Source organism: Canis lupus, chromosome 2 (assembly GCF_003254725.2).
Source record: "Canis lupus dingo isolate Sandy chromosome 2, ASM325472v2, whole genome shotgun sequence".
NCBI classification, from domain to species: domain Eukaryota; kingdom Metazoa; phylum Chordata; class Mammalia; order Carnivora; family Canidae; genus Canis; species Canis lupus.
Window position 1 is genome coordinate 20,194,743 of NC_064244.1, and position 25,657 is coordinate 20,220,399.

Below are 25,657 nucleotides of genomic sequence, written 5' to 3' on the forward strand. Positions count from 1 at the left end.
CCCCTCAGGCATCCAGCAACTGGTCAGAATAAAGACAGGGGCCTGGTGTCCATCGTAAGTCACTTATTCCTTGGCACCCGGGGTCTTGGCATCAAGACCTCTAGCGCCAGTGTCCTGGAACATGCCTGTGATGGCTTCACTTGGACATTCCTTAGCTGTTGTCTGTTGTGCTGGAAGAATCCACAGAAATCATTAACCCCTTGTCCCTTACAAGGAGGACATGCATTGCATGCATAAGATGGGGGCATGGGTCCCAGCAAGAATAAAAGCAGGAAAAAGAGAATAAAAAAACCCAACAGCAACAACAACAAAAATACCCAAGCAACTTTTTCCCCACAGGGTCCCTTCAGCTTCCCTGTCTCAGCCAGGGGCAGGTCAAGCAAAGAAGATCATGAGAATGCAGTGGCCGGAGGACAGGCAGAGAGGACAGCAGGCCCAGCGGTGGTCAAGGAGAAGAGGACGATTATGGCTGGAGGGCAGAGCATGGCCAGCAGGTGTAGAGGGAAGAAGCAAGGATGTAAGTCGGAGGCAGGTCATGAGTGGCTTGTCAGCCAGCATTTTTGGACTTGATCTTAAGAATGACAAGAGTTGGGGCACCCGGGTGGCTCAGCGGTTGAACATCTGCCTTCGGCCCAGGGCGTGATCCCGGGGTCCCGGGATCGAGTCCCATGTCGGCTCCCTGCATGGAGCCTGCTTCTCCCTCTGCCTGTGTCTCTGCCTCTCTTTGTGTGCCTCTCTTTTATTTATAAATAATTATATTATATATATTTATTTATAAATAAATAAAATCTTTAAAAAAAAAAAAAAAAGGAATGACGAGAGTCCACTGAGAGATGTGATGACCAGAACTGCCTTTCGGAATGAGGGCCCAGCCTACAGGGTTGGGGCAGAGGAAGCTAGGAGGCTGATCTAGGAGAGACAGAGGATGGGGACCCGGCTTAATCATCACATTAGCAAACACAGAGCCCCAGCTGCTCTGAGCAGTAATGTATCTGCTCTGAGCAGATTGCTCAGTATTGCTCTGAGCTTGTGATGTATCAAGTCTTCAAATTTTTAGTTATGTGGGCACGATTCACAAAAATGAGGAAAATATTACTATTACCTGCATTTTGGAGATGGAAAACATAAGGTACAGGGAAGTTAAATGTGTCTGCCAAGAAGACACATGTAGGTAGGGAGCAGACACACACAGTGTGGCTCCAGAAGCTGAGCTCTCAAGCTCTCTACTGGATCTGGAAAGGGGGGTCGGGGAGGAGGAAGCAGGATGACTCCCAGCTTTCTGGCTTGGGCAGCTGGGGATGAGGTGGTGTCTTTACTGAAATAGAAAACACAAGAGGAGGAGTGGATTTGGCGAATGGTGATGTGTTGAATTTTGGATTGTTAAGTTTAGGGGTACCTGCGAGGCCTCCCAGACAAGATTTCCAGCAAGTCTTTGGCCATCAGGATCTGGGTTTCAGGCGGGTGTCTGGGAGTAGTTGGGGGTGGTCTGAGTGGTGGGGTGGATGAAGCCAAGGGTGGAGTGAGGAGGGATTGCAGAGCAGAGAGCAGTGTTCTTCCCTGGGATGGTGGCAGAGTACAGGCCCAGAGGCTCCACCAGAATCATATGTGTATTGCGGCCCTTCTTTCTAGAAGGAATGCCCAGGCCCATTTGTTATATTGGCACTCAATGCTGTTTTATTTATTTATTTATTTATTTATTTATTTATTTATTATTTATTTTTTTTTTTATTTGAGAGAGAGTGAGAGCACAAACCAGGCAGAGAGGCAGAGAGAGGGGAAGAAGCAGACTCCCTGCTGAGCAGAGAGCCCGTGGGGCTCAATCCCAGGACCCCGGGATCATGACCAGAGCCAACGACAGATGCTTCACCAACTGAGCCACCCAGGTGCTCCCCCCCCTGTGCTGTTTTAATGGGGTTATGGACCATCTCCCCTAAGCCTACCCAGGGACTCACTGAGAGTCAGTGGATCTCAGGTTCAAGGGCAGAAGGAAGTGGGCTTGGACCCAGCCCCGAGATCACTAGTATTTAAAGGGCAGGCTGGGATCCCCGGGTGGTGCAGCGGCTTATCGCCTGCCTTTGGCCCAGGGCACGATTCTAGAGACCCGGGATCGAATCCCGCGTCGGGCTCCCGGTGCATGGAGCCTGCTTCTCCCTCTGCCTGTGTCTCTGCCTCTCTCTCTCTCTGTGTGTGTGTGACTATCATAAAAAAATAAAGGGCAGGCAGGCAAAGAGAAGCTGCAGAGGGGACTTGGATGTGGAGGTCAGGAAAGTAGGAGGGTGAGCAAGTGGGCCCCAAAGGAGGGGGTCCCCTCCCAGCAGCATGCACCCCACATCCTGATGTCGAGAACAAGAATTCCTGTCCCCTCAAAGGTCCTTCCAGCCTGGCTAAGAATCAAATTGACATGAGACAGATTAACAGGAGAAGATGGAAGTTAATAGGGGTACATATGGGGAGTCCACACAGCCACGGGGGTTCCAGGCAGTCAGGCAAAACAAGGTCTACATGTCATTCCGAATAAGAAGGGGCACGGGGTCTGGCCTTCAGACGGAGGGAATCACTTCCAGGGAGGTAGGAGGAGCCGGTGTTTGGTAGATGTTTGCTCTACCGTGCAGACGGGGCACTCAGGTGTAATTTCTGTTGCTAATCCTTATTCTGGGAAAGACTCCCAGTTTCGATTCTTCTGTGTAATTAAGGGAGGAACAAAGTTCCTTGTGGGCCCACAGGGTCTCAAGTGCCTTTGGCTCAAAAGACTCCACATATCAAAGCAGCACGTGCTGTCCCAAAAGCCTTCACTGGATCCCAAATGTAAACATAAGCACAGTAGGTAGGAGGGTGTTGAATGGGTGTCTCACAAGCACCTCCAAATGCACCTTGCTAGGGAGACTTTATAAACTCCAGCTTTTCTGAGATTCCTTAATCAAGGTGCTGACTACGTTTGCCAGAGCTGAGTGGTGATGCCACGGACGCCAACGCTCTCAGCACCTGCACTGCCTCACTCCCTCTGCCCACCCTCCCCGAGACTTCTCTCACCCACCCCCCTTCTCCTGGCATCTCCCTAACACCGCTCAAATTGCCATGACTCCTATGTGCCTGCCACTGGCCCCGAGGGCTGGGGCGCAGCCTCTCCTGATCATCCTGGCTGCGCTCCTGGCTCCTGGCTTGTTGCTTGGGGGTACAGAAGGCAGCCCTCGGAAGTCTTGCTCTTGCCCCAAGTTGCTGCCAAGCACACAGAGCAGAGAACAGTGCTTATAACGACGAGGCCACCTAAGCTGAATGCCCCTCAGAGGCAGAGCATCTGGGCCAAGGGGTAAGTAGGATGTAGGATTCCCCATACGGTCCCTTTGCCCTGCTCAGGCACACCGTGGCCTGTGGACGGCTCAGAGGGGGTGGGTTGTGTGTTGTCTAAGGGGCTCTCAGGCTATCAGTTCGGGCCCAAATGGTTACACTGACAGCTAGTAATGTGTAGCTCTCACTGTCAGATATTCCTATAGTGGCTTTGACAGGAAGTAGCGATAGCCATAATTAAGCATGAGGACAGGAACATGACTTGAGTGTACAGTTCCCAGCCTCTGGACCAGGGCCTCTTGAGAGGTTCCTCTGCCCCTGTTCCTCAGTGGGCTTGTTACAGGTAGACAGCATGGTGGTGTGCAGAAGGAGTCTGGGCTAAGCCTAGGATCTCAGCCACGGTGAAGCCTCCAGCACCCCTCACACCTTTGTGGGCCTGGATTTCTGAAAACTGTTGGGCCACACGTCCTCTGAGGCGTGTTTTAGTTCTAACACCCTTTGATTTTGTGACTTTCCAAGTTGGAAAATGGTATACTCTGTGCCTTTCTCCCCATGCCCACCACAGGGTCAGTTCTACTCTGCACTTTCTCCTGGGGTCCCCATGCAGTATGGCAAAAAGAAAGTATGAAGTGCTTTTGATGGGAAGATGAGGTGGGACAAGGAAGGTGGTGGCGTTCTCATCATTCCCAGGATTTGGAATGTCACCATGCCAGCAGGTCATCCTCTCCCTGGTCTGTGGCTTCCTTTTCTGGTTTTGCTTCTCCGTGTTTCTGGAAGAATCCTCCCCCACTGAATTCTCTCCTAGCTCCCACTCGACTCTAGAGGTTCAGTGAATGACCCCAGCCTGTCAACTCTCAGTGCTTCACTTTGGAAAACTGACCGCACAAACTGAGACACCCTATGATTTCAGCAACGGCCACAGTGGTGCCCAGCATGGGTTCCCAAGATGGTAGCACATTAGTCCTTCATAGAACACACCTGCAGGACCAAGATGGTGGGGCCACAGTCTCCTTCCTGCCCCTGCACACTCCACCACCACTAATCTTGCTTTGCCACCATTCAACAGACTCCTCCTTCCCTCATCACTGTATTTCCTTTTGAGGTTTCTTGGTGTCCTTTCTAGCCCATCAGAGAAGTTCTAATAGTGTTGAACTTCAGAAAGGTTGGAGTCTTCCGTTTCCTCCTAGCAGGTTCCTTGGATCCTATTGAACTTTCTCTACCTCTTTCTCTACTAGTAGTTTTACATGCTAAGATTATTGGGAGAGGCAGCCTTCCTTGGATTATGAAAGGTCTATATTCTCCTTAAGGCCAAGGGTGTCTATCTGCCTCTGATCGACTTACCTGAGCGGGAGAGGCCATTATTCATGTGTTTCTTCAACAGCCAGCAGACTCTCATCCCCAGCAGCTTTTCCTAGAGCCCCATCACCCCTGTGTCTCTGTCTCTCCTTTCCTATCTATCCCTTCCCCGTCCCTTTCCCGCATCCTTCTCTCCCCGACTTTTCTCTTTTCTTCCTCCTCCTCCTCTTCTTTCCCCTCCCTCCCTCATTCTTTCTTTTCTTTTCTTTTAAATATTTCTTTTTTTAAGATTTTATTTATTTATTCATGAGAGACACACAGAGAGGCAGAGTCACAGGCAGAGGGAGAAGCAGGCTCCATGCAGGGATCCTGATTCAGGACTCGATTCTGGGACTCTGGGATCACGCCCTGAGCCAAAGGCGGACGCTCAACCGCTGAGCCACCCAGGGTCCCTTTATTCTTTTATTTTAGAGAGAGAGCACACAGGGGAGTAGGGGCAGAGGGAGAGGGAGAGAGAGAATCTCAAGCAGACTCCCTGCTGAGTATAGAGCCTGATTTGGGGCTCGATCTCAGGACCCTGAGATCATGACCTGAGCTGAAGTCAAGAGTCGTATGCTTAGCTGACAGAAGCACCCAGACCTCCCCTTCTTTCTTACTATATGCACCCTAATAACGGTAAAGAAAGGAGCAGTCATGCTAAGATGCTTAGATTTTAAATCATAAAAGGTTTTGATCTTCTCTGTCACCCATTATCTTGATGACATATGTTCAGAAATCTGAAATTGTGGACCAGAAAAGTTAGAGAACCAGTGATTTTTAGACATGATTCCTGATAAATATAAAATCCACAGTCAGTGAAATTGCTAAATGAGTTCAGTATGTTCCTGCCTTGATAAGCATCAGAATGAAGGAAGCTGTTTCTCATGAGAGAGAGGAATGTAGGGCTAGATTTGGTTCCCACTTCCCTGAATTTAAGAACATGTTGACTTTGATGTCTTCTGAAAAGAATTTCAGAAACCACTTCCTGTGCCAGAAATAACAAGAGTGAGAAGTCCAATACTTTGGGCAGGTTAAAAAATTCTCTGTGGGATAGTTTTCGATTTGCATAGTTCTGGTCAAGAGGTCTCACATGAAGACACTTTCAAACTGCCCGTTACCTGTAGGTCAATAAGGCCGTAGCTCAGACAAGCTAGGCAGTAGCCTACCCCGGAAATGGGTATCCAGATGGCCCTGTTGGTGCCTTTCATTAGCATAAACAGTTTTCATCATTGTTTTATAGATCACATGCAAAAGTGAGAGGCACTTGGGTCAACCACTGAAAATCATTCTGTAAAAGACCTACAATAGGAAAATAAATTGAGCATAACTGAAGTACGTTTTCTTCCAAAGCAGTGAGTCTAGGTAGCTATAGTTTAGGATGAACAAGAAAGGTGTGAGTGAGGGCTTTGAACCAAGATGCCTGGATCCAGATCCTGGCTCTCCTATTTAACCAGCTCTGTGACCTGGAGCCTGTTCCTGAATCTCTGTGCCATCCTGGGCTACTGTGAGGATTTGTGAGTCTGAGATATTAGCTATAGTCCTTTTGATCGAAAGAACACGCCAAGATTGTAATATATTTTGTGTGTAAACGTGGATCCATAGGTGACTTTTGATTTTCCTACAGAAGGTAATTTCCTCAATGTTCTTTAATGAACATGCATTGCTTCCAAATGCAAAAAAGAAATGTATCCAGTGTTTCCCAGTTCATTCTGGTAACAAACGACTCCTTCCTTTATATCACAGGGCTCTCCTGAAGATTCAATAGTTGAATTCTATTTTGTTAGTCGTTAGTAGAACGTATTATTCATTCATTTGTCCCTCCACCCATCCCTTCTAGAACTACAGTGCTAAGAAATGCTGAGAGAGAGAGAGAGAGAGACATTGTAGGTTTCTTCCTCTGTGAGTTCACAGTCTTGCCCCAGAAGGGAGTGGGCAGGTAGGATCAGAAAACAGATTCTATAAGAGTGAGGGAAGTGCCTACACCGGAGGGCTGTGAGAACATGCCAGGGAAGGACAACTAACCCGGATTTGAGGGAGTTACAGAGGTGAGGAAGAGCTTCCTCTGAAGAGAGGCCATGGGCAGCAGAGCACGGAGAGAGCGAGCGAGCTAACCAGGACAAGCTTTGGGGTGGTTTGTGGGGGAAGTGGCGGCCAGCCGAGGAGAAAGCTGGCTGGCGAGAGGAAGGCTGGCTGCTGTAAGAATCTGAAAGAAAAGGTTAGTCTGGTGTGGAGGTTGGCGCTTCTCAGAGAAGAGGCCCAAGGAGTAAACAGTGACAAGGTCACGAAGGGCCCTGCGGGACATCGGGTGGCATTGAAACTTCATCTTTAGAATGATAGGGAACGTCAGAAGAGTTTTGTAAGCGGGTCAGAGTCCAGTCTGGCACTTCAGGGGGCTCTCTGGGGCTGCCGAGGAGTGGAGGCTGGCAGTGGCGTGAGGACTGTAGTGTCTGGAAGGGAGGAGAAGCAGCCTGGCCCGGGGTAGCAGCCGGGGGTGGAGACCGTGCAAGGCTGGGAGAGGGCTGAATCCAGATGGACCCTCAGACCCTCGGCTGAACGCTCCGCACAGGAAAGAGGAAACACACTCGAGGTAACACCCAAGTGATGTATCCACTGGTCTCTGAGGAGCCGCTCGGCCTAGAGCCAAAGAACGCAGCCTTGCTTTTGCTTCCTTGGCAAGTACGGCAACACGAGGAGGCTTTTCTGTGACTAAACTATAGGAAGACTCTCTGGGCTGCCCAAAGATCCTTCCAGTTTGTTTTTAAGATTGTTCTTGTGCCCTTGAGAGAGCTATGAGGTGATTTCATACCAGTGGCCCTGAGGGACTCCTTAGCAGGACACGGAAAGAGGCCGTAGGAGGAAGGGAGTGTGGTCTCCACACTGTGTTCAGCAGTGGCCTTGGGCGGGGCTGAGCTGCGTGGAAGTGCAAGACTCGGGGATGACACACGTACAGGTGGCCCGGGTGAGATGGTTGCCAGCACCATCTAAAAGCTATGGACAGGGATCCCTGGGTGGCTCAGCGGTTTAGCGCCTGCCTTTGGCCCAGGGCGCGATCCTGGAGCTCCAGGATCGAGTCCCACATCGGGCTCCCTGCACGGAGCCTGCTTCTCCCTCTTCCTGTGTCTCTGCCTCTCTCTCTCTATGTCTATCATGAATAAATAAATAAATAAATCTTTAAAAAATAAAAATAAAAAAAAATAAAAGCTATGGACAGAGCTCCCGAACACTCAGGCTGGGGACAGAAGGAGGCAATAACACTTTCAGAAATTCGGTGGTGATCCTCTGCTCTCAAGTGTTACTATCCACAGCTGGGAGCCCACTGGAGCCGCCTTTCACCCAGAGAGCTGTCTCTCCATCAGTCTTAGATAATATCTCTGACACCAAGATGGTAGGGAAAGTACCATCTTTGAATTACCTACACAGTCCTTTGTCACTCTAAATTTATCCGTGGCATTTCTCAATATGGCAACTATGTCAATATCTTCATCCCTTAATTCATTCAACACACATTTCTTTTTTTTTTAAAGATTTTAAAAATTTATTTATTTATGAGAAACAGAGAGAAAGAGAGAGAGAGAGAGAGACAGGCAGAGACACAGGCAGAGACACAGGCAGGCTCCATGGAGGGAGCCCCACATGGGACTCGATCCCGGATCTCCAGGATCACACCCCAGGCTGAAGATGGCACTAAACTGCTTAGCCACTGGGGCTGCCCTCAACATACATTTTCTGAGCCATGTGTCAGGCACTGTCCTAGGCACTGGACGCAAACATGAATTAGATGTTATTGTTGCTCTGCAAGGGGCCACCCAACCCAATTGGAGATTTACTTGGTGAGACCCAGGAAGTTCAATGCCTGTGACTAGTTTCTGTTCTGCTCAGATTTGTCATTTATCCAAACTTTCCAAAAGCCATTTGAAATGGTAGATTGAGTAAAACAGATTGTTCTCCCTAATGTGGGTGGTCCTAATTTCTCCAGTCTATAGAATTCATGTTTTTTAGATCCATGTTTTGATATCAAAGAACGGGCTGCTGGGCTACTTATTACTCACTTCGTTGTGAGTTTGTTACCTTCTTAACTGCATTGTGGGTTCTGGGTGGGAAGGTTGTATTAGGCAGCATTCCCAGAGAAACAATCAGTGGGAGATAGGAGGAATTTGCTGTAAGGCATTGGCTCAGGTGTTTATGGAGGTTGACAGATCCCAAGATCTGCGGTCGGGCAAGCTATATACCCAAGAGAACCGACCGTGTAGTTCCAGCTCAAAGATAAGAAGAGGCCCAGGTGCCTGATGGAGCAGTCAAGCAGGAGGACTTTCCCCTTACTCACAGGGCAACGGGAGGCAGTGTCTTTTTGTCCTTTTCAGACCTTCAACTGATTGGATGAGGACCACCCACATTAGGGAGAGCAATCTGCTTTACTCAATCTACCATTTCAAATGTTTGGGTTTTAAAAAATTTTTTAAACATCTATTTTTGTTAAGGAATGAATTCAAGCCCAACATGGGGCTTGAACTCATGACCCCAGGATAAAGAGTTGCGTGCTCTCCTGACTGAGCCAGCCAAGCACCATACCATTTCATCCAAAACCATCATCACAGACACACCCAAAACAATGTTTGATCAACTAACTATCTGGGCACCTCATGGCCCAGGCAAGTTGACACATGAAATTAGCCATCACAAGGGTTTACCAGTGTTTCCTGTTGCTTTAGCAGCATCACCACCTCACATGCCAGTATCCAGTGTTGCTCTCATAAGCAGGCCTGTGCTCAGTCGTGGTGTCTTGGCAGCTGGAAATGTTCAGGAATTGGGCCAATCCCAGTCCTCAGAATGCAGTGCACGGAGCCAGTGGGGCAATTAGAGAAGCAGTATCTTTTTTTTTTAAAATTTTTATTTATTTATGATAGTCACAGAGAGAGAGAGAGAGAGGCAGAGACACAGGCAGAGGGGGAAGCAGGCTCCATGCACCGGGAGCCCGACGTGGAATTCGATCCCTGGTCTCCAGGATCGCGCCCTGGGCCAAAGGCAGGCGCCAAACCGCTGCGCCACCCAGGGATCCCGAGAAGCAGTATCTTGGGAGGAAAAGGATGCTTCAAATTAAAGAACCAGACGCACAGTCCAAAAAAGTCATCGGTGCAGAGAGGAAGAATCTGTGTTCAAACCAGTAGCACAAAACCCAGACAAGAGGGAGACAATTCAAAGCAAAAAGTGGGAGCTGGGGGATCCCTGGGTGGCGCAGTGGTTTAGCGCCGCCTTCAGCCCAGGGTGTGATCCTGGGAGACCCAGGATCGAGTCCCACATTGGTCTCTCCGCGTGGAGCCTGCTTCTCCCTCTGCCTATGTCTCTGCCTCTGTGTGTGTGTGTGTGTCTCTCATGAATAAATAAGTAAAATCTTAAAAAAAAAAAAAGTGGGAGCTGGAATCAGGAGAAGCTCTCTGATCTGGGGAGTGTAGGAGATATTCACCACCTGGCCTGAGTCAGGGTGGGAGGCCCTGAGAATGAGAAGCCTGAACCCAAGGCCTTCCTCCCCTGGCTTCAAACTCTTCCCTGTGACAAAGGGGCCTGAGGATCCCCAGGGCCTGTGGGGAGGTGGCACCGATAGTTTCTGACACACTTCGGGAGGAAGGAAGAGGTTTCTCACAACAACTCTTCTTGCTGAGAGTGTTTTGTGGAGACCGGGTTATGAAGAGGCCACAGCCCCTTTTCTGCCCTGTAGTCAGGCACTCCAGCGCAGGCTGATGGGGCTGTCTGGGGGCGCCAGACAGGGCATTGGGGGGCCTGAAGTAGAGAGGAGGACGTGTGTGGAGTGGGCCGTCAGTCCCCTCACTCGAGAAAAGTCTGTCGGGATCCTGACCATGTTCATCTACCTAACTTTTTGATTCCAGCAGTGTGCGAAACAAACGCCTTCTCAGAGACCTTACATTCCGGTGGGCAGTGGGATCAGATGGTAAGCCAAAAGTAGGGTGAGGGAGCGAGAAGATGGGGCTCGTATCGTGGTCAGAGGTGTCTCTGGAAAGCTGGCATTCACACAGCGAGGCACGTGAGCATCTGGAGGGGACACTGTAAGCCAGGAGGGAAGGCCTGGCAGGTTGGGAGACCAGCCAGAGGAGGCCCGTGTGTCCGGAGCAGAGGGAGCCGGGAAGGACAGGCCGCCAGGTCATGGAGAGCCCATTGCTTCCTCCTTAAATCTTTTCTCCTCTCTGCTGGCCTGTGAGCTCTCTGCAGCCAGCTGCTCAGGACACTGGGGACTTGTCAGGGATGGGGAGGGAGGGGTAGAGAGGGGCAGTAGGGGAGAGGGTCTGGAGGTGGTGGTGTTGACGGGGCCCAGCATTCCCTCCGATTGGCCTGGGGTGGGATGTATGAGAATCTGGGCAGAAAGAGGCAGCAACACCCTGCTCCCAGGCCCCAAATGAAAGCAGAGTGCAGACGGATGCCCTCAAGCAATGGCTTTCAACATTTTTTTACTTGACACGTAGGTCAGGAAAACATTTCACATCAAGACTCGGTCCATGCACGCATTCTTTAATACCTAAATAGTTTTTTTTTCCTAAATAGTTTTTAAAAGCTTTTTATTTATTTAAGAGAGAGAGCACAGAGGGAGAGGGAGAAGCAGACTCTCCACTGAGCAGAGAACCTGACATGAGACTCGATCCCAGGACCGTGGAATCATGACCTGAGCCAAAGGCAGATGCTTAACCAGCTGACCATTCAGGCACCCATCTACCTAATTTTTTGAAAAAATGACAGTTGTGACTCAGCACATTGAGCCTATGAGCCACTGGCCGATGAACCATATGCCCTGGCCGCTGGTAAGAAGCACCTGCCGTGCCCTGCAGAATGTGGTGCCAGCATCACACCTGTAGGGGTTCTCAGCTGGAAAGTCTGGAGCAAGGCCTAGCATCCACATTTTAAAAAGCTACCAGATGATTCTCACGTGAAGCCAGGGATGAGACCCCTGGTGCTGATGGATGGTGACCCATGCTGTGAAAAACACTGCTGTGATGTGTCGAGATAATCTGCAACCATGAGGAGGGGAGGTTTTCCTATTCTCTGGCCCAGCATCCTACCCGGTGTGCAAGACATGGGGTGGGACGAAAAGTCAGGCAGTTGTCCCAGCATCTGCCAGGGTCATTGGACAGAGAAATGCTGCCGAGTGTTGTATAAACAGTTTCGGTGAGGTAAACCACTCTTATCAGGAGTGGTGGGCATTCCAACTGCCCTTGCTGGCAGGCTTTTCTAAGAATTGTAGGCCCAGCCCCATGACACTAAGTCTTCTCTGCATACTCTTCCTTATCTTTGTCCTGTCACCTTTGACCACCTACATCTGCTTCTGCCCCTTAGGGAGAAATACAACTTGGAGCCATATGACATCAAAATATATTCAAGTTTCCTTAGAACAGGCTTCCTGGGGAAACTCCCCAGAGAAGATGGTAGGGGGCCTCATTCATAAAGCCTTGTACCCCCGCCCCTGTATGTAGGTATTGCTGGAAGTAGTAGAGGTTTCCAATAATAAATTTGTTGATCCTTTGGTGATCTTCATAAAAGAAGAGCTTGACATTTTGCTTTGCAGAGACTGGCCAGAGAGCCGAGTGAGTCCTGTCTGCCTTAGCCAGAGGCACTAGAAGCACACAACTGGGGCAGTGTGATATTCTTCAAGATGAATTACACAAGCACACAGGTGAGCAAAGCTTCTCCACAGCCATGCCTGAAAATATCTCTGTGTATGATAACAAGTATTGACTGGGATCCAGGCTCTATAATGGCAGTCAGGAGATGCTTGGACTTGGGGTCTGAATCTTAAAGCAAGAGCCAAGGGCAATGGTTTTTAACCTTGACTGCACAATAAAATCACCAGTGCAGTTTTTGGTTTTGCTTTAAAAAAAAAAACAAAAAACAAAAAAAACAATGCCTGTGTCCTATCCCTAGAGACACAGTTTAACTAGAAGAGGGTGGGGCTCAGGCATCAGTATTATTTAAAAAGTGCCTCGTGATATTATAAAATGCAACCTGGTTGGAGAGTCACTGTCCAGGACAAGTACACAGCTTGTGAAAATTTGCCACCTTCTTGACAAGTGTCACCATGTGCATGCAATTCAATGGGAGCAATCTTATGGGTTTCAGAAACCCAGGCAATAGGGGTCCTTCTGCAGTGTGCACTGATAGTAGGATGCTGTGACAAAGCTTGACAGCCTGGCCATATTGCTGCTTTGGTCTGTAGTCTGACTGGCCACTGTGTGCTCCTGTTAGAACACCTTTTCCTGAAGCTGAGCATCAGCGTTAAGCATGGAAGAGGATGGGCAGTTCTCTTAAAGGGGAGGCTGTTGCTATCATGGACAGAGGCCTGTTGGCCAAGTCTCACCAGAAAAGCTGACACCGTACAAAGAGCAGCTGGCAATGGCTGCAGACGCCTCTTAGCGGCATCACAGTGGTCAGCAGACACAAGCATCTTACACAAGTGGCAAAAAGAGGAGCCATCAAAAAAGGGGCTGATCCATTTTCTAAGAAAGATTTGCACAGTGGGAAAGCACAAGCTATTCTCACTGTAAGAGCCATTGTGAAAACCCTAGTCACATGGACTCAAGGAACCAAATTTGCATCTGATTGTTGGTTCCAAGGGCCATATGTCTGAAGAGAGTCTTGCTGCAGAAAGATGAAGCGACATTTAGAACATTTGAACTAATTAATGAGAATGTTCCAGGCAAAGTGTGCCTGGCCAACTTCCTTGGAATGGATATTATCTGTAACAAAATGTGTTCTCCGGTAAAAAATGGCACCATGATTGAAGTTCAGGTTGACTCCAAGGCTATGGATGGGTATTTGCTTCATCTCTTCTATGTAGGGCTGTGTTTCCTCTTGCTGATGTAAAAATTATCACAAACCAAGGGGTATAAAGTTTATTTTCTTATAGTTCTGGAGGCCAGAAGTCTGCAATAGGTCTTATTTGGTAAAACCAAGACATTGGTTGTATTCCTTCTGGAGACTCTAGAGAAGAAAATCCATTTCCTGTTTTTTTCCAGCTGCTAGAGACTTTATGCATTCATTGGCTTTTGACTCCTTCCTTGCATCCCTTAGACCTTCCATCACACCTCTTTCTCTAACTTTGACCAGCCTGCTGCCTTCTTTAAGGACCCTAGAAATTACATTGGGCCCACCCAGATATTCCAGGATAATTCCTGTCTCAAGATCTTTAATCACATCTGCAAAGTATCTTTTGCCATGTAAGGTATGGTATGTACAGTTTTTAGGGATAGGGGTGTATTTAGAGGCAATGTGGATGTCAGTGGATGTCTTTTATCAGAGTAGGTAAAAAAAAAAAAAAAAAAAAAAAAAAAGGATTCTGAAAACCTCGTATGCTCAGCACTGAGGGATTGGCCAAATCTGGAAGACAATGATAAAAAGCATGAGCAGAGAGGTACAGATAAATGGCTTCAAAGCAGTAAGATGCCCCCAAGCAATGCCAGGAAAGGCATAAAAGAGGTTTGCCAATCTATTTATCCTTCCTGTGATGTGTTTGCTCAAAAAGAAAAAGAGCCGAAGAAGCACAACATTGATTTGGGGAAACTAATGGGGCTTCACAGTGCAGATAGTTCTGGAAAACGGGAGCTAGCTGAAGTTCAATGAATTGATGGCTATGAGCCTCACATCCAAAAATCTATTAAAGGTCAGGGCTTACAAATGGTGACAAATAAAATAACCTTAGTGAAACCACAGTTAAAATAGAAAGGGTGTCTTTCATTTATTTAATCTCAAAGCAACCAACTCAGGAATTTGGGGGGTTTTCTACATCTCACAGGTTATTATTTTTTAAGATTTTATTTATTCATGAGAGACAGAAAGAGAGAGGCCGAGTCATAGACAGAGGGAGAAGCAGGCTCCATGCAGGAAGCCCTATGTGGGACTCGATCCCAGGACTCCAGGATCACGCACTGAGCCAACGGCAGATGCTCAACCACTGAGCCACCCAGGCACCCCCATCTTACAGGTTAATTATTGCCTTGCTCTTTAGCACTCGGGCTGTTTCTGCAGTGATTCCAGTCAGCACTGGATCAGGAGTTGTGTAGATTGGGAACCCAGAAACCAACCCTGGGACAAGGCTCCATGTACAAAGAGCTGATTCAGGAGGAAAGGAACCCCTGGAGAGAGTGAGGGGGTGGCCAGGAAGGGAGACAGCCAATAGACTATGGGATCCGGTCAGACATGGCTGCAGGTGACTGAAGCTTCATCCTGCTGGGAAACTGGGCGCCAGTGTAAAGCACACACCTCAGATGGATCTCTCAGAACCAGGCAGCTGGGTCTTTTATACACCCCCCTCTCCATCAGTCACTGGGTCAGGGCTGCTCCCAGGGGCCAGCATTCCTTGGCATTTCCAGTCCACTCAGTAAAAGACAAGGGACTCCAGGGGCAAGAGGCAGCCCTCAGGCCATAAGAGACAGATCCAACAGTTCAAAACAATCGTCCTGGAAAGTGGTAAAGGCTGAGGGCTGGCGTAGGGGCTGTGGGTGCTAACCTAACATACCTAGCCTAACCACCGGAGTGTTTCAAACGGGGCTGTCTTGTTCTGTGCATAATGGTCACTCTACCCCAATTAAAATAGTCAGAAGAACAGGACCAAGATGGGTACGATTTTAATGCTTCTGCAATTATTTTTTTTGAACAGAACAGGATGATTGATACCAGGTTTCAAGGCTTTCATGTTTCATAACACTCAGTTGAGGTCTGCATTTTGAATTAGTTTGTAAAATGACATTTACATGATGTAGAATGAAGCAATTGAATTCTTAAAAAGTAATGATAAGTAACACAAAGAACAAAGGCTAGTAAGCATAAATTTTTACTTTGTGGACTTCCTTGTCGTCACACTCTCTCTGTTTGTTGTAGTAATAGAAAGTATTGTCCCTTCTCTGGAGTTTCTTCACGTATCCTGTCTCTGGCCAACGATCTACCTGCATATCAGAAACCAGAATACAAATGCTGTGATGCTGATTTTATTTTTACATAATAATTGACTACCAAAGAGTTAACAGGATAACTCACATCCAAAAATCAAAGCATAAAATTCAATCTAAAAATGCTTGAGCTCTCAAGAGAGTATTATACACCCCTCGAATGCATCCCAAGTTGTATCCATATACTGCAAAACAGTTCATTTGGTGCTTCTCTCTAGATCCCAATTTCTAACTTTTTTTTTTTTTTTTTTTTTTTTTTTTTTTTTTTTTTTTTATTTATGATAGTCAGAGAGAGAGAGAGAGAGAGGCAGAGACACAGGCAGAGGGAGAAGCAGGCTCCATGCACCCGGAGTCCGACGTGGGATTCGATCCAGGGTCTCCCGGATCGCGCCCTGGGCCAAAGGCAGGCGCCAAACCGCTGCGCCACCCAGGGATCCCTAGATCCCAATTTCTAGATTTAAATTTTTACTCAGTTGCCGAGATAGAGGAAACATTCAAAACACTCTAAACTTTATTTTTTCTCACATTTACAAACCATTTCAAACATTACTACTTCCTAACTTCTGAAAGTAATGCCTTAGATGGAAGTTAGGCTCAGGCCTCACTCTGAAAGCACTTGGGTGCTGAGCATTGACACCACAGCAGTAACAAATGGAAGCACCTAGATTCAAGATACCTAAAGGTGCATATGCAAGTCCATATCACAAGTTCATTTTGAAACCAAATTTTACAAAAGATTTTTATTTTTTAATAAATTGCTACACTCAACATGGGGGCCAAACTTACCAAGATCAAGAGTTGCATGATCCACCAACTGAGCCAGCCAGGCACCCCTTGAAATTGACTTTTTAATAGAAATTCGAGGTCATGAATTTTTAAAAAATATTTTATTTATTCATTCATGACAGAGAGAGGGAGAGAGGCAGAGACACAGGCAGAGGGAGAAGCAGGCTCCATGCAGGGAGCCCAATGTGGGACTCAATCCCCGGTCCCCAGGATCATGCCCTGGGCCAAAGGCGGCGCTAAACCGCTGAGCCACCTGGCTGCCCTGCTATTCTTTCTCATACGTTATATTGCTTACTTTAAATTTGGCTTGACCTAGTTTGAACATTTTTCTTTCCTTCCTCTCCAAATTCATGTTCTGTTTTCTTGTTCAGTTCAATATGTTTCTTCTGGATTCTGTGAGATCTACTCTATCATTGTCAAAACCTGATTATTCAGGTATCATGGTCTAGATAATTGAATGCTCTTCACCACTATCTCTATGGGCAGCTTGTCATTTCTCATATGCACCACCCATAAATCACAACTTTCCACTGGAATAGGAATACATCATGAATACAAAGGAATGCATGTTTTTTTTTTTTCTTACAGCACATTTTCATTTTCTTATGTTCTCTTGTTTATTTAAGAATTAGTGAATGGGCAGCCCGGGTGGCTCAGTGGTTTAGCACTGCCTTCAGCCCAGGGTGTGATCCTGGAGACCCCGGATAGAGTCCCACGTTGGGCTCCCTGCATGGAGCCTGCTTCTTCCTCTGCCAGTGTCCTGCCTCTCTCTCTCTCTCTCTGTGTCTCTCATGAATAAATAAATAAAATCTTAAAAAATAAATAATTAGTGAAAATAGGTAGCAGCATATCTGATAAACCTTGGAGGGCTGACATATACAGTGTAGAAAACAATCAATGCTTCCTATCATATAGGTCAAGCTTGCCTTTCATAGCTTCCATTGCCTGCAGTAGAGAAAGAAGGGTGTTCTTAAGACACCATTATAACTCTCTTCCTCTTGGGGCCAAGAGCAGGCTCTCATTTAGTAGAGTCCTAAAAAAGCATCTCATTCAGTGAAGAAATAGATACTGTATATGTGATGAGTCTCCAAGCATCTGTATTGGTTCTGTGCTCATCAACCCCTATTCATTTTATTTTATTTTATTTTTTAAAGGTTTTATGTATGTATTCATGAGAGACACACACAGAGAGAGGCAGAGACATAGGCAGAGGGAGAAGCAGGCTCCATGAAGGGAGCCCAATGTGGGACTCAATCTCAGGACTCCAGGATCATGCCCTGAGCCAAAAGCAGATGCTCAACCACTGAGCCACCCAGGCATCCCAACCCCTACTCATTTTAAATAACCTTTGTATTTTATAATTTTTCTTCTTGTCCTCTCACTTGATGACTCCCATTCAAATGAGGAAAGCTCCATTCCTTTAACTAGAACAGAGTGGAGTGGTAAAGTCCTCAAGACCAGTTAGGGAGGACAAGCTTACATGTCCCAAAAGGAAAGAGAACTTAGCTCTAACCCTTCATACCTCTGTACACTGGTAGACACACTGATCAAGGTAAGCCTTCAGTTACTATCCTGGCCAATCTTTAAGGACCTCTGCAAATGTCTCCGGGGGCATGAAGCCACTCTGGAGGATTGTCCCTCAAAGAAAGCAATTTTGTCTTCTTCTAAATTCCTGGGCTTCCTTTTTAAAGGCACACATATTTTGACTTGTATAAGGTTTTACTGTTTGTGTCATTAATCTTCTACTTCAAGATATTAAGAATAATAAAAGCTATCATTCATTAAACACTTATCCTTCATTCACTCAATAAATTATTAAGCGCTGCAATGTTAGGCACTTGAAATACATGATTTCGTTTAATTCCTGTAACTGTTTTCTAAAACAGATATTGCCATCACCATTCTACTGTTGAGCTCAGCCACGTTAAGAACCTTGTCGAGGATTGCTCAACTAATGCAGATCCTGGCTAGATTCCAAATCTGGTTCTCTTCTTGCTGGCCCACTCAATTTCTTGAGGCCAGGTCCTCACTTATATTTTTATCTCCTAATGCACTTGGCACAGAAATTTGCACATGGTAGTGACGGAGTTGAGGGCATGCTGCCCCAGAATATGCCACTTTGCATACTGATGGTTTAAAGTTACTTGAGAAACCAGTGCATGAAGGACTCTGATCCTTCCTCTGAAAGCAGAAAATAAATCTCCCATGTGAAAGGCACCTTTTCATATCTGTAGGTAGACAGACATCTGTATCACCAGGGACAGAGAATTCAGGACCAAGAGGGGTGTGTAAATAAATTCTACTTATCTCCCTACTAATTAATACTCAAGCCTAAATTACTTTGTTAGTTCTTCACACATTTATCATTTCTTTTCTAAAAGGTATATAAATGGCTTACTTTGGTCACTTCTTGGGTCTTATATCTTTGGGGGCCCCATATTCATGAAATTAGGTGAAAATTGTTATCTGTCTTGGGTCAATTTAATTATTAGACTAGCCAAAAGAACAGAGAGAATCCAGGGGGAAATTTTCTCCTTCCTGACAATTTATACCCAATTAGTATAAACTGAAGTGAAATGCAAGACCTTTTCAAAATTGCCAAGTCATACAGTGAATAGGCTTGCTCTTCCCTACATCACACACCCCTCCCACTTTGTGAGGCTTCCCCTTCAAGGACGTTCTTTGTGTTCTCTTAAATCTAATTTTATCTCAATCACATTATTGGGCCTGGGGTGTAATGCATAACCAAAGTCAGGAGTTGCTCTCTAATAGTTTTCTGTCACTTACAATCTCCATAATAAACAGAATATAACCCCTTTATAATGTTATTTTTTAAAAAAGAAGAAACTGGGGATCCCTGGGTGGCGCAGCGGTTTGGCGCCTGCCTTTGGCCCAGGGCGCGATCCTGGAGACCCCGGATCGAATCCCACATCGGGCTCCCGGTGCATGGAGCCTGCTTCTCCCTCTGCCTATGTCTCTGCCTCTCTTTCTCTCTCTGTGACTATCATAAATAAATAAAAATTAAAAAAAATTTAAAAAAGAAGAAACTGGAAAGACATAGTAGTTATACAACAAACTGAATATCTGTTAATAGAATTACCTAAGGGAAAAAGACTCTGCTTTTGTGGTTACCATCAAAGATTTATCTGGCAGAGCATGGTTGTTCAGTAAAAGCTAGAAAGTTCTTAATGTTTCCATGCTAAAGGACCACCTCTCCCTCCATTCTACCTGAAAACCACTCCTGTGGGCCTGTCTCCTCATCAATAAAGGGAGAGAATTGGAGTAGAGCTTCCTTTTAGTTATTTTCTGGCTCTTTGTTTGAGTTTGGTACTTTTGACTGAATATTTTGAGTTCAGGTTTTTAGAGATATCTTACCATAGAAACTTGTTTCACTTGTTTATATTCAATTTCATCCCGATATCCTGCTTGCTGAAATCTGTACAGATTTTCTATCTCTTCTGACCATTTTTTGGCACGACTTATTGATTTTGGTTTCACGTCAGAACTAGCCATGGCTACAGAAGTCTTATTGCCAATTATTTCTGAAAGATGTTAAAACAACATTAAAAATAGCATAGTAGTGACAATTTTGAAAGTCCCTTTAAAAATGAACACAAGTGGATTTTTTAAAAATGAGAGTTGATAATCCCATTAGGTATATTAAAATTTAAACATTCAATTCCAAGATTGAGAAGGATTCAAGCTCTATGTTGAAAATAAAATAAACCCTGAAAGATGCATAGGGAACTGTTTATTTCTTAATCAAATAAAATTGCATTCAAAGCGTGATCTCCTAATTCTGGTGTTCTAGGCAATAGTTTACACATTTTTGAAGTCACACGCTTATTTTTAACTACTCAGTAGACTGTCAAAATATCTCACCACCATTCCATTTGATTATATTCAAAACTGCATCCCCCACTTATTTTTTTTCCTAAAAAGGGAATGTAAGATCAGTCTTCTCACTGTCTTCTTATTCTTCTTGTTGAGGAGCAATGGTTTCCTCTTTTTCCATATCTGAACTACTTGGAGGTATCCAATCACTGTGGTCCATTCACTCAGGTGGTCACTGTGACCCTGCTCCTGTGACAGCCCAATGTGAAAAGATAGACGAACACAAAGTCCATGAAAGCTGTATGACTGTCTGATACTGGGATCATTTTATTTATTTATTTATTTATTTATTTATTTATTTATTTATTTATTTTAAGATTTTATTTATTTATTAATGATAGGCACAGAGAGAGAGAGAGAGAGAGACAGAGAGAGAGAGGCAGAGACACAGGTAGAGGGAGAAGCAGGCTCCATGCAGGGAGCCCGATGTGGGACTCGATCCCAGGACCCCGGGATCACAACCTGAGCCAAAGGCAGGCACTAAACTGCTGAGCCACCCAGGGATCCCCAGGATCATTGATTTTAAAACAATGTAAGCAGTCACCAGTAGCTTTTGAAGTTCAAAGATTCAACTCTTTGTACATGTACATGTAATTTGTCTGTTCACCAAACTTCTAGAGTCAGTTTTTCAAAGACCTATCTTGCAGTTGTTTTCTCAGTCATCTTATTTTGTTACTGAAATGTATCAGTTAACTGAAATAAAGTGCCCAGAATTTTTACCATGATTCCTTGAATCTATTCTTCTCTTAAAGTATGTTTCTATTGGCTGAAATACATTAGATTAGACCTCATAAAGTAGGTCCTATAAATGAATTCTTATTTATTGAATTTTTTTTTATCACAACCACAAATTCTTATTATAGTAGTCTCTCCTTACTTGTGGTCTCACTTTCTGTGGTCAACCACAGTCTGGAAGCAGATGGATCCTCATTCTGACCTAGTGTCAGAAAGTCCGTGGTGGCCTAACGCTACATCCTAATGCCTATGTCATTCACCTCACTTCATCTCATCAGACAAGCATTTTATCTTACATTATCACAGAAAGGTGAGTACAGGAATACATATTTTGACAGGCCACATTCGCATAAATTTTTCAAACATGTTGTTATAATTGTTCTATTTTATTATTGTTTACCTCTTACTGTGCCTAATTTATAAGTTAAACTTTATCATAGACATGTATGTTTAGGAAAAAACATAGGATATATAGGGTCTGTTACTATCCGCAGTTTCAGGCATCAACTGGGGAGTCTTGGAATGTATCTTCCATGGATAAGGGGAGGACTAGTATGTATTGAAAAGACCAGGAAATACATTAAAGTACAAAAAAAGGAAAAGTTGAAATAATCCTCACATCAATTAGAAGTATCTGTCCTTAACATTGGGTGAACATCATCTTGAACGTAAGATGAGTTAGAAGGACAGACTTTAAAAGTTTTATAAAATGGAGTCTTATAATAAATGCTTTCACAAGTATAACAAATTTAGCTCAGCCTGGATTTAACAGGGTAGGGAGTGGAGGGGGAGAGTAGGAAATGGAAATAAAATTGATGGAATTGCTGAATTTCAGATAAATATTTCTTTAGTGTGAAAGATGTGGCCTAAAATTTCCCTCATGGTTAATAAAAATAGATTGATGGAGACTGTTAGGAGGTTAAGAGCCATTTGTTTGAACTTTATGTATCTATCAGTCACACACAAGTACCAACTGGCTCTTCTATGAAAAATAAGGGAACTGGTCCTGTGCTTCCTCCTACCTCCTGTAGATTTTTGTCACATTCTGACTTAACATTCAATATTGCATTTACATTCCCTCCTGAAACCAAAATTCTCACAGTTGTTTGGGCTTAGCTCCAGATTTAAATGAAATAAAATGAAGTCATTTGAGTTACACAGTTCACTCTGATAAAAGTAGCAACTATCCAAATGGATGTATCATTAGTATTGTTTGCATTTTTTCCATCCTGCATAACAATATATATATTGACTAGACCAAAGAAAATTAAGCTATTGTTAATAGTCGACTTTTAAAAACTTTTGATCCTTATTAATTTAGGTTTAGGCTCATGTTGTATTTTACTTTATTACTTTTTAAGATTTTATTTATTTGAGAGAGACAGACAGAGATAGTGAGAGAGCATGAGCAGGGAAGAGAAAGAGAAGCAGGCTCCCCGCGGAACAGGGAGCCCAACTCAGGGATGGATTCTAGAACCCTGGGATCACAACCTGAGCTGAAGGCAGATGCTCAACTGACAGAGCCACCCAGGCAGGCACTCCCCTCATGTTGTAGTTTAAGGCAACATGTTGTCATGTTATTGTGTGAATGTGTGTAAATTTTGGAATACCCGACAAAACAATAAGTGAGTCATAATTCACCAAAACCCTTACCCTTCGTTTCCATTCATTTTAATGCTTTGTTGCTACACACTAAATAGAACCACCAGGGAGTTGGACACACATAGTACAGCCTGACAGGCCATTAACATCCATAACTATATATAAAACCTATTTTTTCGCAGAAAAATGACACTAAGAAACATGAAAGGAAAAAAAGGTGGGAATTCACTGTATAAAGGTACTTTCAGAATCATAGCCATGTTTGCTATGAGAATTTAGTGGCTGTATTATATTGCTTTTACAGATGAAGCACATTTCCTCAAAGCAGTGGCACAGTCATACTTTTTGTTTTACCCAAACCATTTTTGCTTTAGGCTTGGCTTTTTTATACATAAAATACTTTTATATACTCATATTCATTCAAAAAATATTTTCCTGAATGTCATCCGTGTTACCTCTTGCCAGTTTCAAACAAAACAATCATGTCAACTATAAATTAAAAATGCTTTCATGGTGCCTGGGTGGCTCAGTCATTTAAGCATCTGCCTTAGGCTCAGGTCATGATGTGGGGTGGGGGGGGGGTCCTGGGATTGAGCAGCCCCTTCTACTGGATTCTTTGCTCAGCAAGGAGCCTGCTCCTCCTCCTTCCTCTGCCTGCCTCTCCCCTTGTTTGGGCTCTTTCTCTCTCAAATAAATAAAATCTTTTTTAAAATTAAAAACAAAACAAAAGAAACAAACAAAAAACCCGGCTTCAACAAGGGCACCTGGGTGGCTCAGTTGGTTGTGTCTGCCTTCTGCTCAGATCATGATCTCCTGGGTCCTGGGATCCTGCCCTATACGGGGGGTCCCTGCTTAGTTAGCAAGAAGTCTGCTTCGCCCTCTCCCTTTGCCCCTTCCCCTGCTTTTGCTCTGTCTCTCTCAAATAAATAAATAACATCTTAAATTTTTTTTTCTAAATGCTTTCAACAGAAAAGTTCTACAGAAGAGTAGAACTACTGGAGGAAAAAAAAACATTTTTTTCTTAGTAGAAATACATATCTCCTATACATATTAGGCATTTCAAAACTTTGTTGTTCCACAATAGCTAAAGGGAACATAAATGGGAATACCATAAATGGGAACACCATAATAGGAGCCCCTGTGGTTACTGTAACTATTCTATGTAGTGGTGATGTAAATCCCACCACCCTTTATGTCTCTCTTACTGATTTACTTTTTACTTCCTGAAAATAAAATGAAACTAAAATTGAGAAAGATCAACCTAATTTCTTGATTAAATATTTCAGTAATTCTGGGAGATTCAGGGCCAATATTAATTGCGCTGGTAACATTCAGCACTTTGAAATTTAGTGCTTTACTTAGAGTAGTGGCAAAAGATAATTACTCTAAAAATATGTCTTTGTGGTCCATGGTTGAGGTGTGCAAATCCGCATCTGTGCAGTGTAAAGCCACTCCACGCTCTCTCCAGTCCTCTCAAACCTTTCTTCTCCAGAAATCCCCGATTTTGCACGTGAGGTAAAAGCTGCCATAGAAGGCTGAGAAAAGCAAAATGCTGGAGGAAGCATTTTGAAAACTGGGGGTCATAGGACTAGTCTCCAGGAGAACTCTGAAAGGAGACCCTCGGAATACCTCAAGCCGCAGGGCGCACGGCTCGGCCTGGAAGCTACCAGAAAATCGGAGTCTGAAACTCAAGGAGTAGCAAACACAGGCCACGGCTAAGCCACACACACACAAAAAAACATAGGCAAGTAACACCAATCTCAGAAATCATAAAGGCTCACCGGAGCGGAAGGGGCGGAGCCGAGGCTTCCGGGGCGGGGCCCGGGCGGGCGCAGGGGAGGGGGGCGGGCCGCTCGCGCCCCTCGGGGAGTGCCCACCCCCCCTCCCCCGCTCTCCCTGGGTCCTGCTCTCCGTTGTTACCCTCGTTGGCCGACCTGGAGAGGCCGAGGCACCCCGCCCGGGAGCTCGCAGAAGAGCGCGGCGGTGCTCGGGCAGCGAGAGGCCAACTGCCGCGCCTCGGCGACTCTCGCGTCTCCTAGCAACGCGTGACGCCCGGCCCCGGCCCCGGCCCCGCCCCCTGCGAGCGGGCCCTTGTGCGCAGGTGCGAGGGTGGGCGGGGCGGCGAGCCCAGTGTGGAGCCTCGCGGGGCGCTGAGCCCTAGGCAGGGGTAGCGAGCAGAGTGTGTGATTTGGTTCCCCGGGACCAAGCGGAATTCCGTTGGTGATTTTGGTTCCTGATAGATACCTCCTGTCTGTCCCACCTCACTTCTCATTTTGTTGAAATGAAATGGACAAACCATGGGGCGGAGTTTAGAGCCTGACAATTAGTAAACCTACAGTAAACAACATCCCTAGCTTACAGGATTTTTCTCTATCATTACGTTTACGCGTGTATTTAAAATACTTACATTTAGGGGATCCCTGGGTGGCTCAGCGGTTTAGCGTTGCCTTCAGCCCGGGGCGCGATCCTGGAGCCCCGGGATCGAGTCCCACGTCGGGCTCCCTGTATGGGGCCTGCTTCTCCCTCTGCCTGTGTCTCTGCCTCTCTCTCTCATGAATAAATAAATAAATAAAGTCTTTAAAAATATGTAATTCAGATTGTGTCACTTCTCTGCTCACAGTCTTGCAAGGGCTCCCTATCTTACAGAATAAAAACTAACAAAACCCTCCCTGAGTTGCATACAATCCCGCTTCCCTTGCTCTGGAGCCCTGGATCACGCCACTCCTGGTTATTCCTGGCCCAGCTTCCACATTGAGGCCTGGGTTAGAGATTCTTCCCTCTGCCTGCCACGGTCTTGCTCCCTCCATTCCCATGACCCCCGGGGCTGACTTCCTCATCTTGGTCTTTGTTAATGTCTCAATTGCCCGGCTCCATCCCACTAGCTCACTCCTCCCACCATGCTCTCTATCCCCCTTCTTACCTTCTAGTGTTTCTTTTGTCCCACAGCACTTATCACCACCTATTATACTGTTTAAATCGCTTATTTCTTAATTTTATTATTTATCTTCTGCGAGAATGTAATTTCCGTAAAGACAGTGATCTTGTTAACCAAATTTCTAGAATAGTACCTTGCGCAC

General features: G+C 45.5%; 1 protein-coding gene across 2 annotated transcripts; it reads right to left on the reverse strand.

Moving 5' to 3' along the window:
* Nucleotides 1-15,226: 15,226 nt before the first annotated feature.
* MEIG1 (meiosis/spermiogenesis associated 1) lies at nt 15,227-24,492 on the reverse strand. 2 transcript variants are annotated; one of them, XM_025445443.3, is made up of 3 exons: nt 24,362-24,492; nt 19,725-19,891; nt 15,227-15,560 (listed from the first exon to the last, which is right to left on the reverse strand). In XM_025445443.3, exons 2-3 carry the CDS (start codon nt 19,860-19,862, stop codon nt 15,432-15,434), a joined length of 267 nt encoding a protein of 88 aa, XP_025301228.1. In that variant the 5' UTR covers nt 19,863-19,891; nt 24,362-24,492; the 3' UTR covers nt 15,227-15,431. The 2 variants fall into 2 exon arrangements, with proteins under 2 accessions (XP_025301228.1, XP_025301229.1); XM_025445444.3 differs by lacking the exon at nt 24,362-24,492 and adding an exon at nt 20,232-20,388.
* Nucleotides 24,493-25,657: the final 1,165 nt, after the last annotated feature.